The sequence below is a fragment of the Mycetomoellerius zeteki genome, unplaced genomic scaffold (genome assembly GCF_001594055.1).
Source record: "Mycetomoellerius zeteki isolate Tzet28-1 unplaced genomic scaffold, Tzet1.0 scaffold343, whole genome shotgun sequence".
Taxonomy (NCBI): Eukaryota; Metazoa; Arthropoda; class Insecta; order Hymenoptera; family Formicidae; genus Mycetomoellerius; species Mycetomoellerius zeteki.
The window spans coordinates 380,277-396,469 of NW_017257331.1; the positions used below are offsets into that span (position 1 = coordinate 380,277).

Below are 16,193 nucleotides of genomic sequence, written 5' to 3' on the forward strand. Positions count from 1 at the left end.
GAACGTTGATTGCAATCAACGATAATGACTAAAAAAGATTTCGCATCTAGATCACTCGTATGTCCAGTAAATAAAGATACGATCTCTGCATAATTCAAATGCCTGATTGCTTGGTAATTAAACCTGGTTCAGCCAGTGTAAAAAATATTGCGACCATACGCAAGTCGTAAGCGGCAAGATGAAGAGATTTGAAGAGAGGAGGCGAGACGAGAGGTCGAAGAGAGTGGAGCAAGAGGGCCACGGAGGGTGAGGAGGCTAGGAGGAGGCGTTTACGTCGTTTACGATTCGACGTGGCGAAACTGAGTGAAACTGGGCGAAATGCGAAAATCTTGATTCATCTGGATCTGGATCGATTGGATGTTCCACGACCTCGCTGTTGGACCTGCTTGGACCGCTCGAAAGTTCCTCGTCGTGCGAATTGACGTAAATGCAGAGAATCACGAATGAAAAATTATCGGATCAACGGATTCTGACGATCCTCGATCGAGTGCAGCCAAGACTGCCAAGTTTTTGGAATTCACATTCGACTGCACTCGCCAATCGCAACGTTTACTCGATTATGTGTCATATTTTGTGATAACAATACTACGTCACTGTCGCCCTGGTATCGCGATAAGGTCAGTTTATCCTCGATTATCGCTGCGAGGTTAGACAGTTCTCTCGGATTCTACGAAATGTAGCACACGGTCTTTTCTAACAACTTCTGCACGATTAATCTGTGGATGTGTATATACACATTGATATTTGCTTTTAGATCTGTAACTTCTTCACCAAAAAATTAATGATTGACTTTATTTTGCACATTAGGATAAAACTTAATTATTAATGTATTGGTCATAGTCTACATCAAGTGTAACTGGTGTTAATCTTTACTTATTTTATAACTGTCTAAGCTGTCTAGGGCTTAATTGCACCAACTTTTGATGATTGACTTCAAATGAGGCTTAATTCTTTCTCTCTCTCTCTCTTTCTCTCTCGCTCGCTCATTCTCTTTCTTAAGTCCAGAAAGGACTTTTTTTTTTTAAGGACAGAGAGGAAGACAGTCTTAAGTCTTGCTTAAAGTTTAAGTAACTTTGGTGCAATCGGATCTAAGCATCTAAAATAAAATTTGAAAACTACGTATATTGTATAAAAATAGAATTTTCAAATTTTGATTTTATGAACTTGATACAAGGCATTCTTGAAAGAGATTTAATATATGAGACATGATGTATTTTTACATCATAATATAAGAGATATATGCATGTATAATATATATCAACTAATAAAACAGCATTGTACAATAAATAATGGCAAGCGAATCTTGGAATGTCTTGGTAACGGGAGGCGCTGGTTATATTGGTTCTCATACAGTATTGGAATTGGTACAGGCGGATCTTCGGGTGGTGGTAATAGACAACCTTATCAATGCACACAAAGGTGAGACGTAACAAGCTACATGGCAAAAAATGATATATTGTATATGTATATATTTCAAATTAAACGATATGGATAACACAGTAAATTAATTACTATCTGTTTTCTACTTAAATCTAACATATTTTCTATTGGTAATATAATATGCACATAAATGCATGAAAATTAATAATTAATTAGAGATTAAATAGTTATTCTGATGAATTATTACTGTTTTTTTGATGAATTATTACTGTCATGTATTGTATAATTTGTATAGGTATATAATGGAACTTTTAATTTTTCAATCTGTTTTTCTTATGTTGACAGACTCAAATTCTGAGAAACCAGAATCTCTCCTTAGAGTGGAAAAATTGACAAATAAAAGTATTGTATATATCGACAGTGACATCACAAACATCAATGATCTAAGAAGTGTATTTCAGAAAGTAAATATGCTTATTTGCTCACAAATTTTACTGATAGTACGTTGGATTCAAACATTCAGATTTTTATTTTTACAGCATACTTTTCACTGTGTTATACATTTTGCTGCATTGAAAGCAGTTGGTGAGTCATGTCAGAAACCACTCGAATACTATAAAACTAATGTCAGCGGCACAATAAATTTGCTACAAGTTATGCGGGAAAGCAATGTAAAACGTTTTATTTATTCAAGTAGTGCCACAGTTTATGGTGTACCTGAGCAACTTCCTTTAGTAGAAGACATGAAAACTGGCAACTGTACAAATCCATATGGAAAGACAAAGTTTATGGTGGAAGAAATACTAAAGGATTTATGTACATCTGATAAGGTACATATTATAATATACTATCTTGTGATTCGCTTTAATAAAAAGTTACTTTTTAGGAATTTTCCGTTATATCTTTGAGATATTTTAATCCTGTCGGCGCACATCCCTCAGGTGAAATTGGAGAAGATCCAAACGGTATTCCAAATAATTTAATGCCCTACATTGCACAAGTTTCTGTTGGAAAAAGGGACACGTTATACATTTATGGCAATGATTATGATACCCCTGACGGTACAGGTAAGAGTTTTATACTTACTTTTTTTTTATTGCAGAAAGTATTACTAGATAAAATTCTTTTTACAGAGAAAAGCTCATATAAGAGTAATATTGTATATATTGTAATAGTATATATTGTAGAAAGAGAGTATGTATTGTAGGAAGAAAGAGAGGTTTACGATGATATTAAAATCTTTTTTCTAAATTAAATTTGCAGGTGTGCGTGACTATATTCATATTATGGATCTGGCAGTTGGACATATGAAAGCTGTAAAGTATCAAAAAACTCGTAATCCAACAGGATTTAAGCCGATAAATCTTGGTAGTGGAAAGGGCTATTCTGTGTTTCAAGTTATACACGCGTTTGAAAAAGCATCCGGACAGAAAATACCATATAAGATAGTTGAACGTAGACCAGGTGATATCTCCGCCAGTTACGCAGATGCTAGTATCGCTAACAAGGAACTAGACTGGACTGCTACAAAAAATATGGATGACATGTGTAAATTATAATAAATGAATAACAATGGCAATATTTTTATCCATATTTTTTCTATTTGAACGTTTTAAAATTAGAAACTTATTACATTCCAGGCGCAGATACGTGGAAATGGCAACAAAATAATCCAAACGGTTATAAACTTTAATAAATATTATGCTTAAATAATTAAGAGAAGCATTTAGAGCTTCTAGCTTGCTATTGCATTTTGTCTTCTGCATATCATTGGATAGATAATGAAACCATGGTGGTATACAGTTACCAAAGTTTAGACCAAAGCATTAAAAAAATAATTTTTTATCTTGTTAATTAAGCAAATTTTATGTAATGAGAATTTTTATATCTAACAAAATATGATATTGGAAAAGTTATTTAGTTTGTGTTTATGTAAATCTGTTAAATATATTTTAAGACATAATCTTTTTGCATATGTTAAAACTAAATCGATTTCTATTATTACGCAATATGGTGCCATTTTAAATAATCACACAATATAGTATAAATTAATATGTATATAATCTATATCTAAACTATTGTATGTAAAGAATATAAAAATACTTTTATATATACACACTAATGATACTAAAACAATGTAAATATATAATTGTAGTATATACGAATAAAAAGATACGCAATTTATTACTGAAAAAATTTCCTTTTTTCGACACTTGTTATATTCTCGATACGTAATAATTTTTTTTATTATCATTGAATAAATTGCCAATAAAATTAGATGATGGTACTACACAATTAAGTGTGAGAAAAAGGAAAATTTAATTATTCAAATCATTATCATTCCTAATTCGAAAATTGATATCGTTGCCTGTTCGAGAAATCGATAAGATGTCCAGGGGCCGACAATCATTGATAAAGGTAATAAAGGTAGTAGACCGCGCGATTTTACGTAGCTATTTTGAAATTTATGGTCCGACGTCACATGTCATTCTGAAAAAAAGTAGAAAGCCGATTAGTGCTGGCTGGAATTTAAAGAGTAGGTTAGGATTGCTCATTTGTCATCATCAGCTGATCGGACACTAAACACAACTAAACAGTAAGCAGACCAAAGCAGACGGCACCTGCTTGTATCGACATGTTCGTTCAGACTCCGATCGTATCCAGTCGAGTCGTTCTGTGAGATATATATATATATATCTTGTGATAACCGCTTAAACCGTAACAATCGTGCCGATCATGGACCCATCAAAGGATGAAGTGCAGATGGAAGGAGCTCTGATTGAAAATCTATCCGCGGAGCAGAATTCGAGATGCGAGTCACCGAAACGCGGCACCACACTCTCCACCAGCACCAGCAGTTTCGAGGCATTGGACCCGCACGATCCAAACCTGAGTCGTTTGGCGAACACAATGTTCCAGAAGACGGGCGAATACCTGCAGGAGGAGCTCACCGCTACCCACGCAGACTATCGGCTGCTGGAGCGTCTAAACAAGGAGACGATCGCAAAGTATACGGAACTGAAGATCATCTCGTCGAACGTAGTGCAGTCATTGGACTCGCTAAATGACAAGTATAAGAAGCTACAACCGATTCTGGATAATATCAATCAGATTGATGACAGCGTCAGTAAATTGGAGCAAGCTGCATATAAGCTAGCAGCGTACTCCAAGCGACTCGAAGCCAAGTTTAAGGATCTCGAAAAGGATACGAAAAACAAATGAAATTGTAATTATGAATATGTAAATCATTGTATGTACCTTTATGTAATTATCCTATAAATAATATATAGGATATAATATAAATATATATATATATATATATGATATAATTATATATCTTAAGCAACAATTATTGAGAATATAAATGATTGTATAAAAAATAAGTAAGAGAGAGCTAGCAGAAAAGCATGTCTTTTGTACATTGTATTTATTAGTATAAGGAGACCTCTTGAATACCCTTACAAACACGCTTCTATAAAATTGTAGTTTGCTATCCCTTTGCATATCATACAAAATTTGACTTTTATAATTAACTTATTAATTAAAAATAATACATCTTATTTAATGCTCTATCAAGCCTAATCTTTCTTCTGCAATATACATATTAATAAATGTCACAATATGCCTGCGTAACGATGATACAAGCAATATATATAAACCAAAAACATATAATTATAGCTATATTTAACAAATGAGATATTTGTATATATTTGCCATAATATTAAATACAATGAAAAGTAGTTGTCACCTGATATACAGCAGATAGAATTAATGTTTCAATATATAAAGTTGAATTTATTTCTAATCTTATTAACAATAATTTACTGAAATATATAGTTCAAGTATATAACAGATGATATATGTGTATGAATTACTAGAAGATTGTAAGTGGTAATCCTTTATCGGTAATTATTTTAAGTGTTATACAATCGTCTTTATGACTATATAGATTATAAAGCATAACACAAGTGTGGAATATTTAGGTTTCGTAACTATAAAACTTCGACGTTGCATTGTCTCGTCGCACTAAAATGTTCATGTCACGAGTATGAGAGTTCAAAGCGATTATTTTACTCCAATACGGTCTTCCAAATATCACAATATATATATCGTAAACGACCATAATAAAGAAAGCATTGTTCTTAGAATTTAATTGCCGATAAAAGCTGAAACACTTCTATAGATGATGTTTAGCAGTCTAAGAAATTGCCGGCCATCAACAGCTCCAGAGCAATCTCGGGTGCAATAGGAAATTCTGGTATTTCTGTACTGCTGTTTGTGTAGCGTACTTTGTAAGTAAAATACATGCAGACCTTTTGTAATACGTGAGACCTATAAAAAAAAGACATTTATTCAAACAACTATTATAATATATGTATTAGACTTATTTAACGAGTTAATAAGAAAAAACAAATAGTTTGTATCTTTTATACTTACGGAATTTCTCGGAAGTTGACTTCATTTGCTTCATTCTCTGCAAATTGACCAGGACCACTCAACATTGCTTTGATAGTACCACTCGTTAACGCATGTTCCCGTTTAACAATAAACTCATGGCCATCGCTACTGACCAGCTTCACGTACATTGCATTTGGTCCTTCGCAGCCTCCATAAACGGGACTACCGTTTTGCTAAAAAAAAATTTCCAAAACATCTATCACGTTATTTGCCACATAAATAGAGACTTGACAAAATTTTATATCTAAATCTAAAATATTGTACAATTGGAAGAAATAATGAAGTATAGTGGGATAAATAAAAAGAACCACCTCTAGAAAGCAAAATTTAATTTGGAAAAATAGGTACCGCATGCATGTCTTTAGACGATCTGCCATCTTCTTCTTCGGTCTTATTGACACTTGCTTCTTCATTGTGCTTAATCCAAAGAAAGATTATTGTTAATCAATATTTTACAAGCTTTCAGCTTTCCAGAAAGGGAACGAGTAATTTTTATGTATAACAGCAACACACCATGTACACGATTACCATAACAGAGAGAGATATATTGTGTTATACATCCTGATTACCATGCAGAGGTACATCATGCAAACGAAACTATTTCTATACGTACCTTCTCAGCCTGCATATTTACATCAGTGGACATGTTTGCTGTTGTATAAATATCCTCCTAAAACAAAACAGTTCAAATATACAATCTATATATATATATACATACATATACATGTATAAAGCACAAATGATATCATACATAATAACAGATAAATTATGTATGATAATTATATATGTTAAAAACTAAATAGTGATTAAACAAAAAATATGAAGCTATTGTTTACAAAATTTCAAAAATACCAAATTATTGTTGTTATCATAGGCATAATTTAAAGCATCAACTAAAACATTGTAAGTATACTGAAAAATAACACTAAAGGTTATAAGCTACACATTGGAAAGTAACGTTTAAAATACGAAAAGAATAGTGTTTTTTGGAACACCGTATTTTATATGCACGCGAAACTAATAAAAAAATTAAGTAACAATTTCAAACAAGGTTGCTTCTGTGCTTGCTTATATTTATCCGATGAAACAATTAAAATAGAAGTAATTTGCTGTATATTACTTTACTGCCAACTCGCTGTGCTACATCATTCTCGCGTTATATACAGTAACGTTGGATAGTTGATAAAAATAATTATAAATTATACTCGTCATATTATTATGAAATAGCGAGCGCCGTGAGCGGTTCTACGTACCTTAGAGACGACACGAAATTTTAATTAAATCAGACCTTCCTAATCGCGATATAGTGTTACAAGAGCAAACGTAATCAGCTGACAAATCATCGATGGTCGTCGACATCGACTGCCAATGACACTTGACTGGCTTGACACACGACCCCACGCCACGCTCCATATGTCGACGATACCGACGATACTGACGACAACTGACGACGATTGTCGAAACACGAGTGAACCTAGAAAGCAAAATCACGAATGTGAATGGTATGCTGTGATTTACCGATTCGTATCGTGCAAAATGCGTTTCGACATGTTTTGTTTACGTGACTCCAGATCGCGTTTCATTCGAGAGAGTGTAGTCACAATTGGTCACAATCTCAATTCTTTTATAGCCTAGACGTAAACCGTAAAGGTTAAATGAACATCTGCTATTTTTTTATGACTTTCAATGTGCCGTTTAACAATAATTGTGAGATAACTCAAGCAATGTTCAAAATTTTATGAATCGTTTCAATCCAGAAACATTTATTTTTTTATTGTAAAAATTTCATTCTCTTTCATAACTCCATCGAACTGACACGATCTGTCATTATCTCATCTTGCACAGGTTGGATTATAATGTATAACTTAGCTTTTAGTAGTAATTTATTTAAATGACAACAAAGCATTAATAAAATATAACAAATTATATTGTATAAAATTGAAAAATAAAATTAATAAATAAAAATAATCATTAAAACTTTTATCAATTTTCTGAATATGTTTTAGAAAGATGTAGGAAGATACAGCGATTAGATTAATGGATCATCATGGCTGTTTTTAAATCAAGACAAATTACCTGTTCATTAGAAACAATTGGATTAGCCAGATAATGCAGAGCTTTTTTAAATTGTACAAAACACATAAAGAATGTCCTTCAGAATACGTTTAGCTCGCAGCAGGCCAATTAGACTTTTGGGGAATGTGGCCATGAAGTGTTGGGCTTTTAGTGGAGCATATATTCTCTTATGCTTTTTTTTATATTGGTTATATGGCGGAATTTTGGCTTTTTTCTTACTGTGTTTTGCCACAACTGGTTCGTATATATATATTTTTTTTCGTATATATATATATATATTTTTTTTTTACTACAAAAGATTTCATTTTCTATAACCAGATTATTATTATAAATTTAGAAATTTTATATCAAATTAAAATACAGATATATTATAAACACAGATATTTTTTATTATTATAGGAATACTCTATCACAGAGAAGATCAACTTCTTTATCATCCGGAACTGCCAGCCCATTCGAGAGTCTATGTACCAGCTCATTCAATATTTAGTTTGCCTTATCAAAGTATATATACTATAGCTGGAGATGGCACAATCCTGCACATGTTTTTTGTTTCTCAACCAGAAGACAGAATGAGGAAAGCACCTACATTATTGTTTCTTCATGGCAATGCTGGCAATATAGGTCATCGGTATATTCATTATTTTACTGTATATTATAAATAACAATTAATATCTATATATTAATCTATAATTTATTTATAATTGTAATATAGTATATGGTATTCTGTTTGTTACAAAGAGAAAATTAGATTATTATAACAATAATGATTAACTGAAAAACATTTTTACAAATTTCTCTAATCAAAATACTGTAAATTATTAAAAACACTTTATTAATTATATCTGTAAAATTTCTGTATTGCTTGAGAAACAACAAAAGATGAATTATATATAAAATAAGTTACATTTATATAATGACAAATTATATCGTAATATTATGCATATATTTGTTTCAGATTGCAAAATATAGTAGGACTGTATCATAATATTCAATGTAACATTCTAATGTTAGAATATCGAGGATATGGCTTGTCGCAGGGTACTCCATCGGAGGAAGGGCTCTATATGGATGCCCGAGCAGGGATAGATTATCTGTTTAGTAGAACGGATATTAATACCAATGAAATCATAGTATTCGGTAGATCACTGGGTAAAAAATCTAATCTTATTATTTAGAATTTTTATTTATTTTTCAATATTTTTTAATCTTAGATTTTATTATATTGAGCTCTAAGATTAGTTAATCTTCTTACTAATTATCAGTATTTGTATGTAATAATTAAATTTGATTAAATTTTAATTTAATAGGTGGAGCAGTAGCTATTGATTTAGCTACAAAAGAAGAAAATTTACAGAGAATTTGGTGCCTTATACTTGAAAATACCTTCACTAGTATCCCAGATATGGCCGCCTTATTTGTAGGATCTAAATTTTTACAGTATCTGCCACTTTTTGTATATAAAAACAAGGTAATAAATAGAAAAGATTTACAAATTTTTAATTACTTTATGCGATTGTTCTGGTTCGCTCTTTACAAGTTTAAAGGTTTTACGAAAGAAGATATAATGTCTTATATATTATATTAAAAAAGATATCACATAATTAACACATATCTTCATACACTTTTTATTCTTCAAATTTATTAATTTATTAATTTATTACATTTCGTAATCTTTACAACCTCAATAATCTCGCTTCTCTATTCTTATATTTATTTATATATTTTCATATATTTTTATATTTTTTACATGATTCCTCATATTTTTTGTTGCAGTACTTGTCTGTTCTGAAAGTTCGTTCAGTGACGGTGCCCACTCTGTTTATTTCCGGTCTGGCGGATACATTGGTACCACCCCGCATGATGCAAGATCTTTATAAGAATTGTCGAAGCACATATAAGCGTATACTTCCGATCGTGGATGGCACACATAATGAAACCTGGTGTCAGCCGAGTTATTATCAAAATATTAACGCCTTTCTGACCGAGCTCAGGGAAAATCCACCTCCAAGGGTAACGTCTAATCATTGGCAAATCGATAATGTTTAGTGTAAAAGCACTTCTATCATCGCATCTATTACCGTTTATTAATATAATAAACGTAATTTTTATGTTTTAAAGGCATAAAAGAATCGATTTTATCGGATTGTACTTTTTCTACCTTTCGTAGAAATTGTCCTCATGTGTTGCAGAAACATAGAAGTCGACCTTATGACTGTCAAACGTAACTTTAATAATAATTAATCATGTGTCCAAATCAAATCATAATTAAATAAATTAAATAAATTAAATAATTAAATAATTAAATAAATTAAATAAGTACTTTTCGAGTTATAAATCAATAGTTTAAGTAGTATAATTAATTACTTGAACTTAATTAGCTTAAAGCTTAAATTAATGTAATTTGATTTAATGTCTTAACTTATTAATTTATTTAAGTTTTTTCTGGTTATTTTAATTAAATTAAAATAATTAGAAAAAACATGAGGGAGAAAAAGAGAATTAATCAATGGATCATAGTTATAATAAATATTTTAAGAAATCCGTATAATACAAGAACATGTGAATTAAAAATCTTTAAAATTCAAAAAGTAATAATTTTTAAAACCTACAGTTTACAAGTATGTGACGAGAATATTAAAAAACACAAGTTTATTTACTAGAGTAAGTTGAGTTTAATTGTGACTACCAAAGTATACATGAGTCTGCGAAAATAAAATTTTTAATATATTTCTTCCTATAAATCAATATTAGGGATTTTATTATACATATATTATTGCTGATCGTTCCTGTTACAATGAGAACTATATAAAAAAATTAGAAAATATAATTAGATTATATATTATGACGACTAATCTATGCAATTTTTACAAGAATTACGTAGATTGCATATTATGTAAGTTGTGCTAAGAATATAATAAAAAATATCTTTTATATTTTTTTCCAATAATAGTCTTCATGTTTTTATAAGAATAAAAAGTTTTAATGTCTACGATTAATTCGTCTTCTTTTTGCATTCATTCTTCGAATCAATAGCATGCCGATTATCATTAGGATTCCAAGCAGAGCAGTCAGTGTGGCCAAAACAGTAATCATTCCAGAACCAGGTTTGAATGTTACAACCTGTTTACTATAAATACTTGCAATGTTAACGGTCATTTTTTCTGCAAAATGTGAAAACTCGTCGCAAAAGACTTCTCCCTTCCATTTGTACCAATGAATCATCCTTTTGTTGGCTAATGCAGGTGGCTCAGCACATCTAAGTAATAACAAAATGTGAAAAATAAGATACATTGATGAATGATGTTTGATTCATTTATGTGAGTTTTGCGATAAAAAAATAAAAACACATATAGGGATAATCTCAAGATATGTATAAAAATATTACTTTGTATATATACAATATGATTTTGTTACGAATAAATAGTAAATCAAATTAATTTTAATTTAATAGGTATATTGGGAAAAAAAAGAAATTAAATCCTTAGTTATCATTAAATCCTTAATATATTTAAAATAGGTTCTAAAATATTCAATAATATTAACTTATAAAATTACCTCAAATCTTCTAAAAGACTGGGATTCATTATATAAAGTTTTGGAACTAATTCGTTCAACATCCATTGCAATGAGCAATTACAAATAAATGGATTTCCTTGCAGATTAATGAGATATTTTAGATTTGAAATATTTTTGTTGTAAACATTTATATTAAATAGTTTTGATGGCAAGTGGGTAAAACAATTATTGCTCAAATCTAACTGAAAAATGAAAAAAATTGTATAATAAACATGCTTTTTTAAATGAAATATTTTTATATAAAAGGCTTTTGTATATAAAATACTAACAGAGCAAATATTCATATGTTGAAAAACGTTTTCCTTAATCATATTCAACTTTTTATTACTCGAAATAGTTATATTGATACAACCATTTTTCTTCTCCTTTAACATTAGAAATGTTTCTTTGTCAATTTTCTCAAGAGTTTCCATAAATTTCACTTCAAATATTTCTAAATTTAATTCAGATCGAATTTTTATATCTTTCAAATGATTCCCATTGACTTTAAAAATTCTTAAACTTGGAAAATTTTTAATAGAAATAGTTTCAGGTATTATTGTTAAATTATTGAAGGATACATCTAACGTCTCTAAACTTTTCAGAAAAACTTCTGGAAAGTCTGATAAGGAATTTTCTCTGATATTTAAATTTTTTAATTCTTCTAATAAAGTTAAATTGTCACATATGTTAAAAATGCTATTGTTTTGAATGTTTAAGGTATGAATTGATGATTTTTGAAATGATATAATATTGATAAGATTGTTTTCCGTGTAAAGTTCCAACAATGACAACGGAAGATTTTGGAAACTTAGGGAGAGAAGCTGATTATTGTTCACGCGAAGAATCTTCAAATGTTGCATATAAAGTAAAGAATTGACTGGGAGAGTAGTAAATTTATTGAAGGAGAGATTTAAATATTCCAACTCCGGCATAACATCGAGAAAATTCTGTAAAGTATTAAAGTAAATGAATTTAATAGAAGTAATGTTAATATATTGCAATAACTTTTATATATAATATAATATTAATTATATTATTATAATACAGCACTACTATAATAAATTTCACTAAAATTTTGTTTGCTGTTAGAATTAAAAGTTTTATTGTTAAAATTACTGTATTACCAAATCAACAAGATTGTTGTGAGATACATCAAAGACTTTTAACTTTGTTGTTGCATTTTCTGAACTTTTTTCCAAATTGTTCATATGATTATAACTCAAATTAAATTTGGAAAGGGAAGAAGCTGTACTTAAGACAGCAATATCGAAGCCCCAAAGTAAATTGCTAGAATAATCTAAATCTTCGAGCTCATTTAGATTCTTAAGGATGTCTGAATGTATATTATCCAATTTATTTTGAGACAAATCCAATCTCTTTAAATGTTTCAGATGTTTTAATTCATTTAGAGATAAAAGCACTATATTGTTCTTTGAAAGAATAAGTTTGTTTAATGGTCGATGCTTATCTAGAGTAAGAAGATCGAAGTTAAGAACTTCATTGGTTCCCAAGTGTTTGTCATGACAATCAATAATTGGTCCTACATCTGTAAGAACATGTAATATTACATTGATATTTATGATTTATATTACTAGCGTATCTCATCATATTACAAATCATATATTGTGATATATTACTTACAGTAACAATGATAATGACAAAAATGTATATTACCATGTATTTATTGAGATTTATTGTCATTTATTAATTTATTAAATCTTGTAATTTTTTTAAATATTCAACGCATATAACTTTTATAATTAGTAGTAATGATATAATAACACAAATATCATGTATTTATTATTTTTTAACCGATTCCTTCTATTATTTCCTCTGCGGCGATAGATATCTTATCATTCTTTTTCTTTTGAACTTACTTGAGGTAGAACATCCACAGGTTTCACATATATCGCATAAACATTCGTTGCACAGAAATAAAAGTGATAGTGCAATAATATTAAACATTATGAGATATCTGTACTGTGATTTTACACACAGGCTATCATTAAATAGTATATATTTAATTATATAGTAGATACACGCCTATACTATAGCCGACCCCGATAGCATATCTGATAAGTGCGTCAACCATGTGAGCAATATGTATGAGATTACATACTACTCATCTTGCGGGAAATATAGGTACGACGGATATCATTTAATTAATTATTGATATAACTCACAATTTCTTATAATTATGTAGAAACAATTTTAATTTTTTATACATTTTAATCCATTAACTTAAGAAATAAACTCGGATGTTATGTACGTAAAGTCGAGATAATAAACGTAAATACAAAATAACTTTTTTAGGTATCCATTTTTAAGTATCCATAAAAATAATCACAAATTGTCATATTCAATAATTACATTAATTACGTACATAAATTTAAAATGCTTCCACTACTAAATATAGACCGTGTCCTGATATACTTTCAGTACTGAAAATCTATAATATACTTTTATCGTGAATTATATATTTTAGTACTGACAATGTATATAGCGAAACAAGGTTATAGTAGAATGTCTATTTTATAGATATCCTTTATTATGGAACAGCATCCCCCTCAAAATGATCGAATTTTTGTGTAAGATTTCGTGAATTTTTTTGTCTTTTAGTTTAAGCAAAATGTGATTTGATTTTGCTTTGACAAAGTGTAATATCCTCATCATTAATTATTTAGTTGCAGTATTCCCGGTATTCACATCTGATGGAGCAATTTATTTATCTGTATAAAAATTGATTACATTCTGTTATTGTAATAATATGATAAAAAAATAATACTAAGAGAAATTAAAAATAAATATTAATAAAAAAGTTATAATTTGTCATTTTCTGCCATCTATAAAATTAATAGAGAATTTGATAGATGGCAGAAAATGAACAATCTAATATAATATACAAACAATCTCTTACAATAAGTATTGCAAAATTATCAGTTTATTCTTTGCAGAGATGATATATATTATTTAAAAAACAAATGAATATGCATCCAACTTACTTCGACAATTTTAAAACAATTCTAACATTTTTTAAAGAAATTTGTAAGTGTAGACTGCTTTTTTTTCACTTTTTCCATTTTGGCTTCTGTTTTTTTCTGCTCTTTTCTCTTTGTCTCTTCTTCTCTTTCTTTCTCATCTTCAGAACAACTTACATAAACATGTTCTTTCTTTGTTACAATATATTCACCTTCTTTATAAGTTCTATTAATTAACTTCAACACTTTTCTTTTACCATTTTCATGTTTTACTTTTGGTGGAGAAGGACTCTTTACTTTTATAGAAATTTCTGGTTCCATTTCAGGAACCGACTCCTCCATCTCTATATCACTTTGTATCTCTGAATCACTAGAATCAATCTGTATAACAATTCTTTTCCGTTTCTTAGCAACTTCATTTGTTTCTTTACTTCTATTCCGCTTTTTTCCATGTGAATTCTTGTTTTCTTTAATTACTTTTCCTTCGATAAATTCTTTTTCGGCATTATCATTTTTCTTTCCCGATGATATTACTTCTGCAGATTTTGGAAGAGAGGGCAGCTTCCCAAAAAAATTATCCAAGTTTCCCTTTTTAGAGTCATTTTGTGGGAATATTTTTTTAGTAGTAGAATTGGCTGTAGAATTTTTATTTTTCTCAGTTAAATTTTGAATTTTTTTTACAGTATTTTTTCCTTTTTTCATTGAATCTCCATCACTTTCTTGGAAAGATGATTTTAATTTTTCAGAACTCTTTGATTTTTCTGTCATGTTAAATAAATTATTAAATCCATTTTTCTTTGTTGTCTTTGGATTCTTTTCTACCTTTGATGGATTTGTCGAAATTGTAGATTTTAAATTTGTCACATTTTCCATTGTAACTTTTTTAGCAGTTGTACCCCAACGTAATAGTTGCATTTCTTCGTCAGTTCGCTCTTTGCAAGCATCACATTTTATAGCACTGTAAGTTGCATCACCTGAACCAGAAGTAGCAAGTAATTCCAGATCTGCAATTGGCCTGTGTACACTATAGACATGCTCTGAGATAATTTTACTGAATTTTTTTTTAGCCTCAGATAAATTGGATCCTTTAACAACTTCTACACTCATTCCTTTCTTCTTTAGATGACCTATCAGTAAATATGTGCATTCTAGGTTATTGTTACTTTGATATTTTTGATAAAAGTTCCACAAGATTTGTTTTGCTATATTAACATGAACATGCATCTCTTTGCTTAGCCATTTGTAGGTGACCTAAAAATATACATCATTGCATTATACATGATGCAGAATAATAATAATAAATAAAATATTTATACACAAAACATAATGCGGAATGTTATATATATAAAAGATTGCGATAAAATTACCAGCTTGTCATTATCAAAAACATGACCAGCCAAAGTCTCTAAATGCTCATTCGATATTTCCGTATTCATTTTCCAACAATTTGTGTCCCAAATAATTGTTCATTAACAATACGGATCCACACAAATCCACACTAGTAGTTGAATTTCCACCAAACTTTTCTTCTCTGTATATTGGCCCCGTACTCCAAGATGATAGATCAGTAATAAATTTTCTCTTCAAATTTTTTACAAGGAAATCCGGGGATATTGAGTGAATAAACGTTGAGTAAATTGTAAAAATATTCGTTGAATTAAGTCCTGCGCACAATAGAGGAAATAATGGCTGCGTTCAGCAGAGAAAGCAGCTTTGCAACTGTTGTAAAATTCTTCAATA

At 29.7% G+C, this 16,193-nt stretch overlaps 6 protein-coding genes across 9 annotated transcripts; 3 read left to right on the top strand and 3 right to left on the bottom strand.

Moving 5' to 3' along the window:
- The first annotated feature begins 113 nt into the window (after positions 1–113).
- On the top strand, positions 114–3,226 carry Gale (UDP-galactose 4'-epimerase). 2 transcript variants are annotated; one of them, XM_018452297.1, is made up of 7 exons: positions 114–726; positions 1,274–1,419; positions 1,726–1,844; positions 1,920–2,210; positions 2,267–2,447; positions 2,644–2,928; positions 3,021–3,226. In XM_018452297.1, the coding sequence occupies exons 2-7, from the start codon at positions 1,290–1,292 to the stop codon at positions 3,071–3,073; spliced, it is 1,059 nt and encodes a 352-aa protein (XP_018307799.1). In that variant the 5' UTR covers positions 114–726; positions 1,274–1,289; the 3' UTR covers positions 3,074–3,226. The 2 variants fall into 2 exon arrangements, with proteins under 2 accessions (XP_018307799.1, XP_018307800.1); XM_018452298.1 differs by having other exon boundaries at positions 114–617.
- Positions 3,227–3,798: 572 nt separating this feature from the next.
- On the top strand, positions 3,799–4,654 carry Blos2 (biogenesis of lysosome-related organelles complex 1 subunit 2). Its single transcript, XM_018452288.1, has one exon. The coding sequence runs from the start codon at positions 4,117–4,119 to the stop codon at positions 4,600–4,602; it is 486 nt and encodes a 161-aa protein (XP_018307790.1). The 5' UTR covers positions 3,799–4,116; the 3' UTR covers positions 4,603–4,654.
- A 715-nt stretch (positions 4,655–5,369) lies between these two features.
- Positions 5,370–7,232, bottom strand: EloC (transcription elongation factor elongin C). Of its 2 annotated transcripts, XM_018452284.1 has the most exons (5): positions 7,092–7,232; positions 6,452–6,508; positions 6,187–6,255; positions 5,818–6,011; positions 5,370–5,712 (listed from the first exon to the last, which is right to left on the bottom strand). In XM_018452284.1, the coding sequence occupies exons 2-5, from the start codon at positions 6,482–6,484 to the stop codon at positions 5,571–5,573; spliced, it is 438 nt and encodes a 145-aa protein (XP_018307786.1). In that variant the 5' UTR covers positions 6,485–6,508; positions 7,092–7,232; the 3' UTR covers positions 5,370–5,570. The 2 variants fall into 2 exon arrangements, with proteins under 2 accessions (XP_018307786.1, XP_018307787.1); XM_018452285.1 differs by lacking the exon at positions 6,187–6,255 and having other exon boundaries at positions 7,092–7,231.
- A 239-nt stretch (positions 7,233–7,471) lies between these two features.
- Bem46 (abhydrolase domain containing 13-like protein Bem46) lies at positions 7,472–10,132 on the top strand. 2 transcript variants are annotated; one of them, XM_018452279.1, is made up of 6 exons: positions 7,472–7,488; positions 7,845–8,151; positions 8,314–8,545; positions 8,873–9,066; positions 9,225–9,385; positions 9,691–10,132. In XM_018452279.1, the coding sequence occupies exons 2-6, from the start codon at positions 7,986–7,988 to the stop codon at positions 9,961–9,963; spliced, it is 1,026 nt and encodes a 341-aa protein (XP_018307781.1). In that variant the 5' UTR covers positions 7,472–7,488; positions 7,845–7,985; the 3' UTR covers positions 9,964–10,132. The 2 variants fall into 2 exon arrangements, with proteins under 2 accessions (XP_018307781.1, XP_018307780.1); XM_018452278.1 differs by lacking the exon at positions 7,472–7,488 and adding an exon at positions 7,529–7,683.
- Positions 10,133–10,874: 742 nt separating this feature from the next.
- LOC108725334 (internalin-I) lies at positions 10,875–13,617 on the bottom strand. Its single transcript, XM_018452277.1, has 5 exons — positions 13,353–13,617; positions 12,600–13,021; positions 11,763–12,422; positions 11,473–11,675; positions 10,875–11,173 (listed from the first exon to the last, which is right to left on the bottom strand). Exons 1-5 carry the CDS (start codon positions 13,438–13,440, stop codon positions 10,897–10,899), a joined length of 1,650 nt encoding a protein of 549 aa, XP_018307779.1. The 5' UTR covers positions 13,441–13,617; the 3' UTR covers positions 10,875–10,896.
- A 260-nt stretch (positions 13,618–13,877) lies between these two features.
- On the bottom strand, positions 13,878–16,104 carry LOC108725338 (DNA polymerase delta subunit 3). The gene is made up of 3 exons (XM_018452283.1): positions 15,821–16,104; positions 14,478–15,704; positions 13,878–14,204 (listed from the first exon to the last, which is right to left on the bottom strand). The coding sequence occupies exons 1-2, from the start codon at positions 15,887–15,889 to the stop codon at positions 14,499–14,501; spliced, it is 1,275 nt and encodes a 424-aa protein (XP_018307785.1). The 5' UTR covers positions 15,890–16,104; the 3' UTR covers positions 13,878–14,204; positions 14,478–14,498.
- Positions 16,105–16,193: the final 89 nt, after the last annotated feature.

What these genes read in the sequence shown, in the direction of transcription:
- Gale (XM_018452297.1), top strand. Translation starts at nt 1,290, where the DNA reads ATGGCAAGCGAATCTTGGAATGTCTTGGTAACGGGAGGCGCTGGTTAT. An exon ending in TAAGAAGTGTATTTCAGAAA is followed by an intron (nt 1,845 to 1,919) that starts GTAAATATGCTT and finishes TTATTTTTACAG; the next exon opens with CATACTTTTCACTGTGTTAT. An exon ending in TGATACCCCTGACGGTACAG is followed by an intron (nt 2,448 to 2,643) that starts GTAAGAGTTTTA and finishes TTAAATTTGCAG; the next exon opens with GTGTGCGTGACTATATTCAT.
- Blos2 (XM_018452288.1), top strand. Translation starts at nt 4,117, where the DNA reads ATGGACCCATCAAAGGATGAAGTGCAGATGGAAGGAGCTCTGATTGAA.
- EloC (XM_018452284.1), bottom strand. Translation starts at nt 6,484, where the DNA reads ATGTCCACTGATGTAAATATGCAGGCTGAGAAG. An exon ending in CGTCTAAAGACATGCATGCG is followed by an intron (nt 6,012 to 6,186) that starts GTACCTATTTTT and finishes ATTTTTTTTTAG; the next exon opens with CAAAACGGTAGTCCCGTTTA. An exon ending in GTCAACTTCCGAGAAATTCC is followed by an intron (nt 5,713 to 5,817) that starts GTAAGTATAAAA and finishes TTTTTTTTATAG; the next exon opens with GTCTCACGTATTACAAAAGG.
- Bem46 (XM_018452279.1), top strand. Translation starts at nt 7,986, where the DNA reads ATGTCCTTCAGAATACGTTTAGCTCGCAGCAGGCCAATTAGACTTTTG. An exon ending in GCTGGCAATATAGGTCATCG is followed by an intron (nt 8,546 to 8,872) that starts GTATATTCATTA and finishes TATTTGTTTCAG; the next exon opens with ATTGCAAAATATAGTAGGAC. An exon ending in AGTATTCGGTAGATCACTGG is followed by an intron (nt 9,067 to 9,224) that starts GTAAAAAATCTA and finishes TTAATTTAATAG; the next exon opens with GTGGAGCAGTAGCTATTGAT.
- LOC108725334 (XM_018452277.1), bottom strand. Translation starts at nt 13,440, where the DNA reads ATGTTTAATATTATTGCACTATCACTTTTATTTCTGTGCAACGAATGT. An exon ending in CTGTGGATGTTCTACCTCAA is followed by an intron (nt 13,022 to 13,352) that starts GTAAGTTCAAAA and finishes ATGTTCTTACAG; the next exon opens with ATGTAGGACCAATTATTGAT. An exon ending in AGTCTTTTAGAAGATTTGAG is followed by an intron (nt 11,174 to 11,472) that starts GTAATTTTATAA and finishes GTTATTACTTAG; the next exon opens with ATGTGCTGAGCCACCTGCAT.
- LOC108725338 (XM_018452283.1), bottom strand. Translation starts at nt 15,889, where the DNA reads ATGAATACGGAAATATCGAATGAGCATTTAGAGACTTTGGCTGGTCAT. An exon ending in TTTTTGATAATGACAAGCTG is followed by an intron (nt 15,705 to 15,820) that starts GTAATTTTATCG and finishes GTATATTTTTAG; the next exon opens with GTCACCTACAAATGGCTAAG.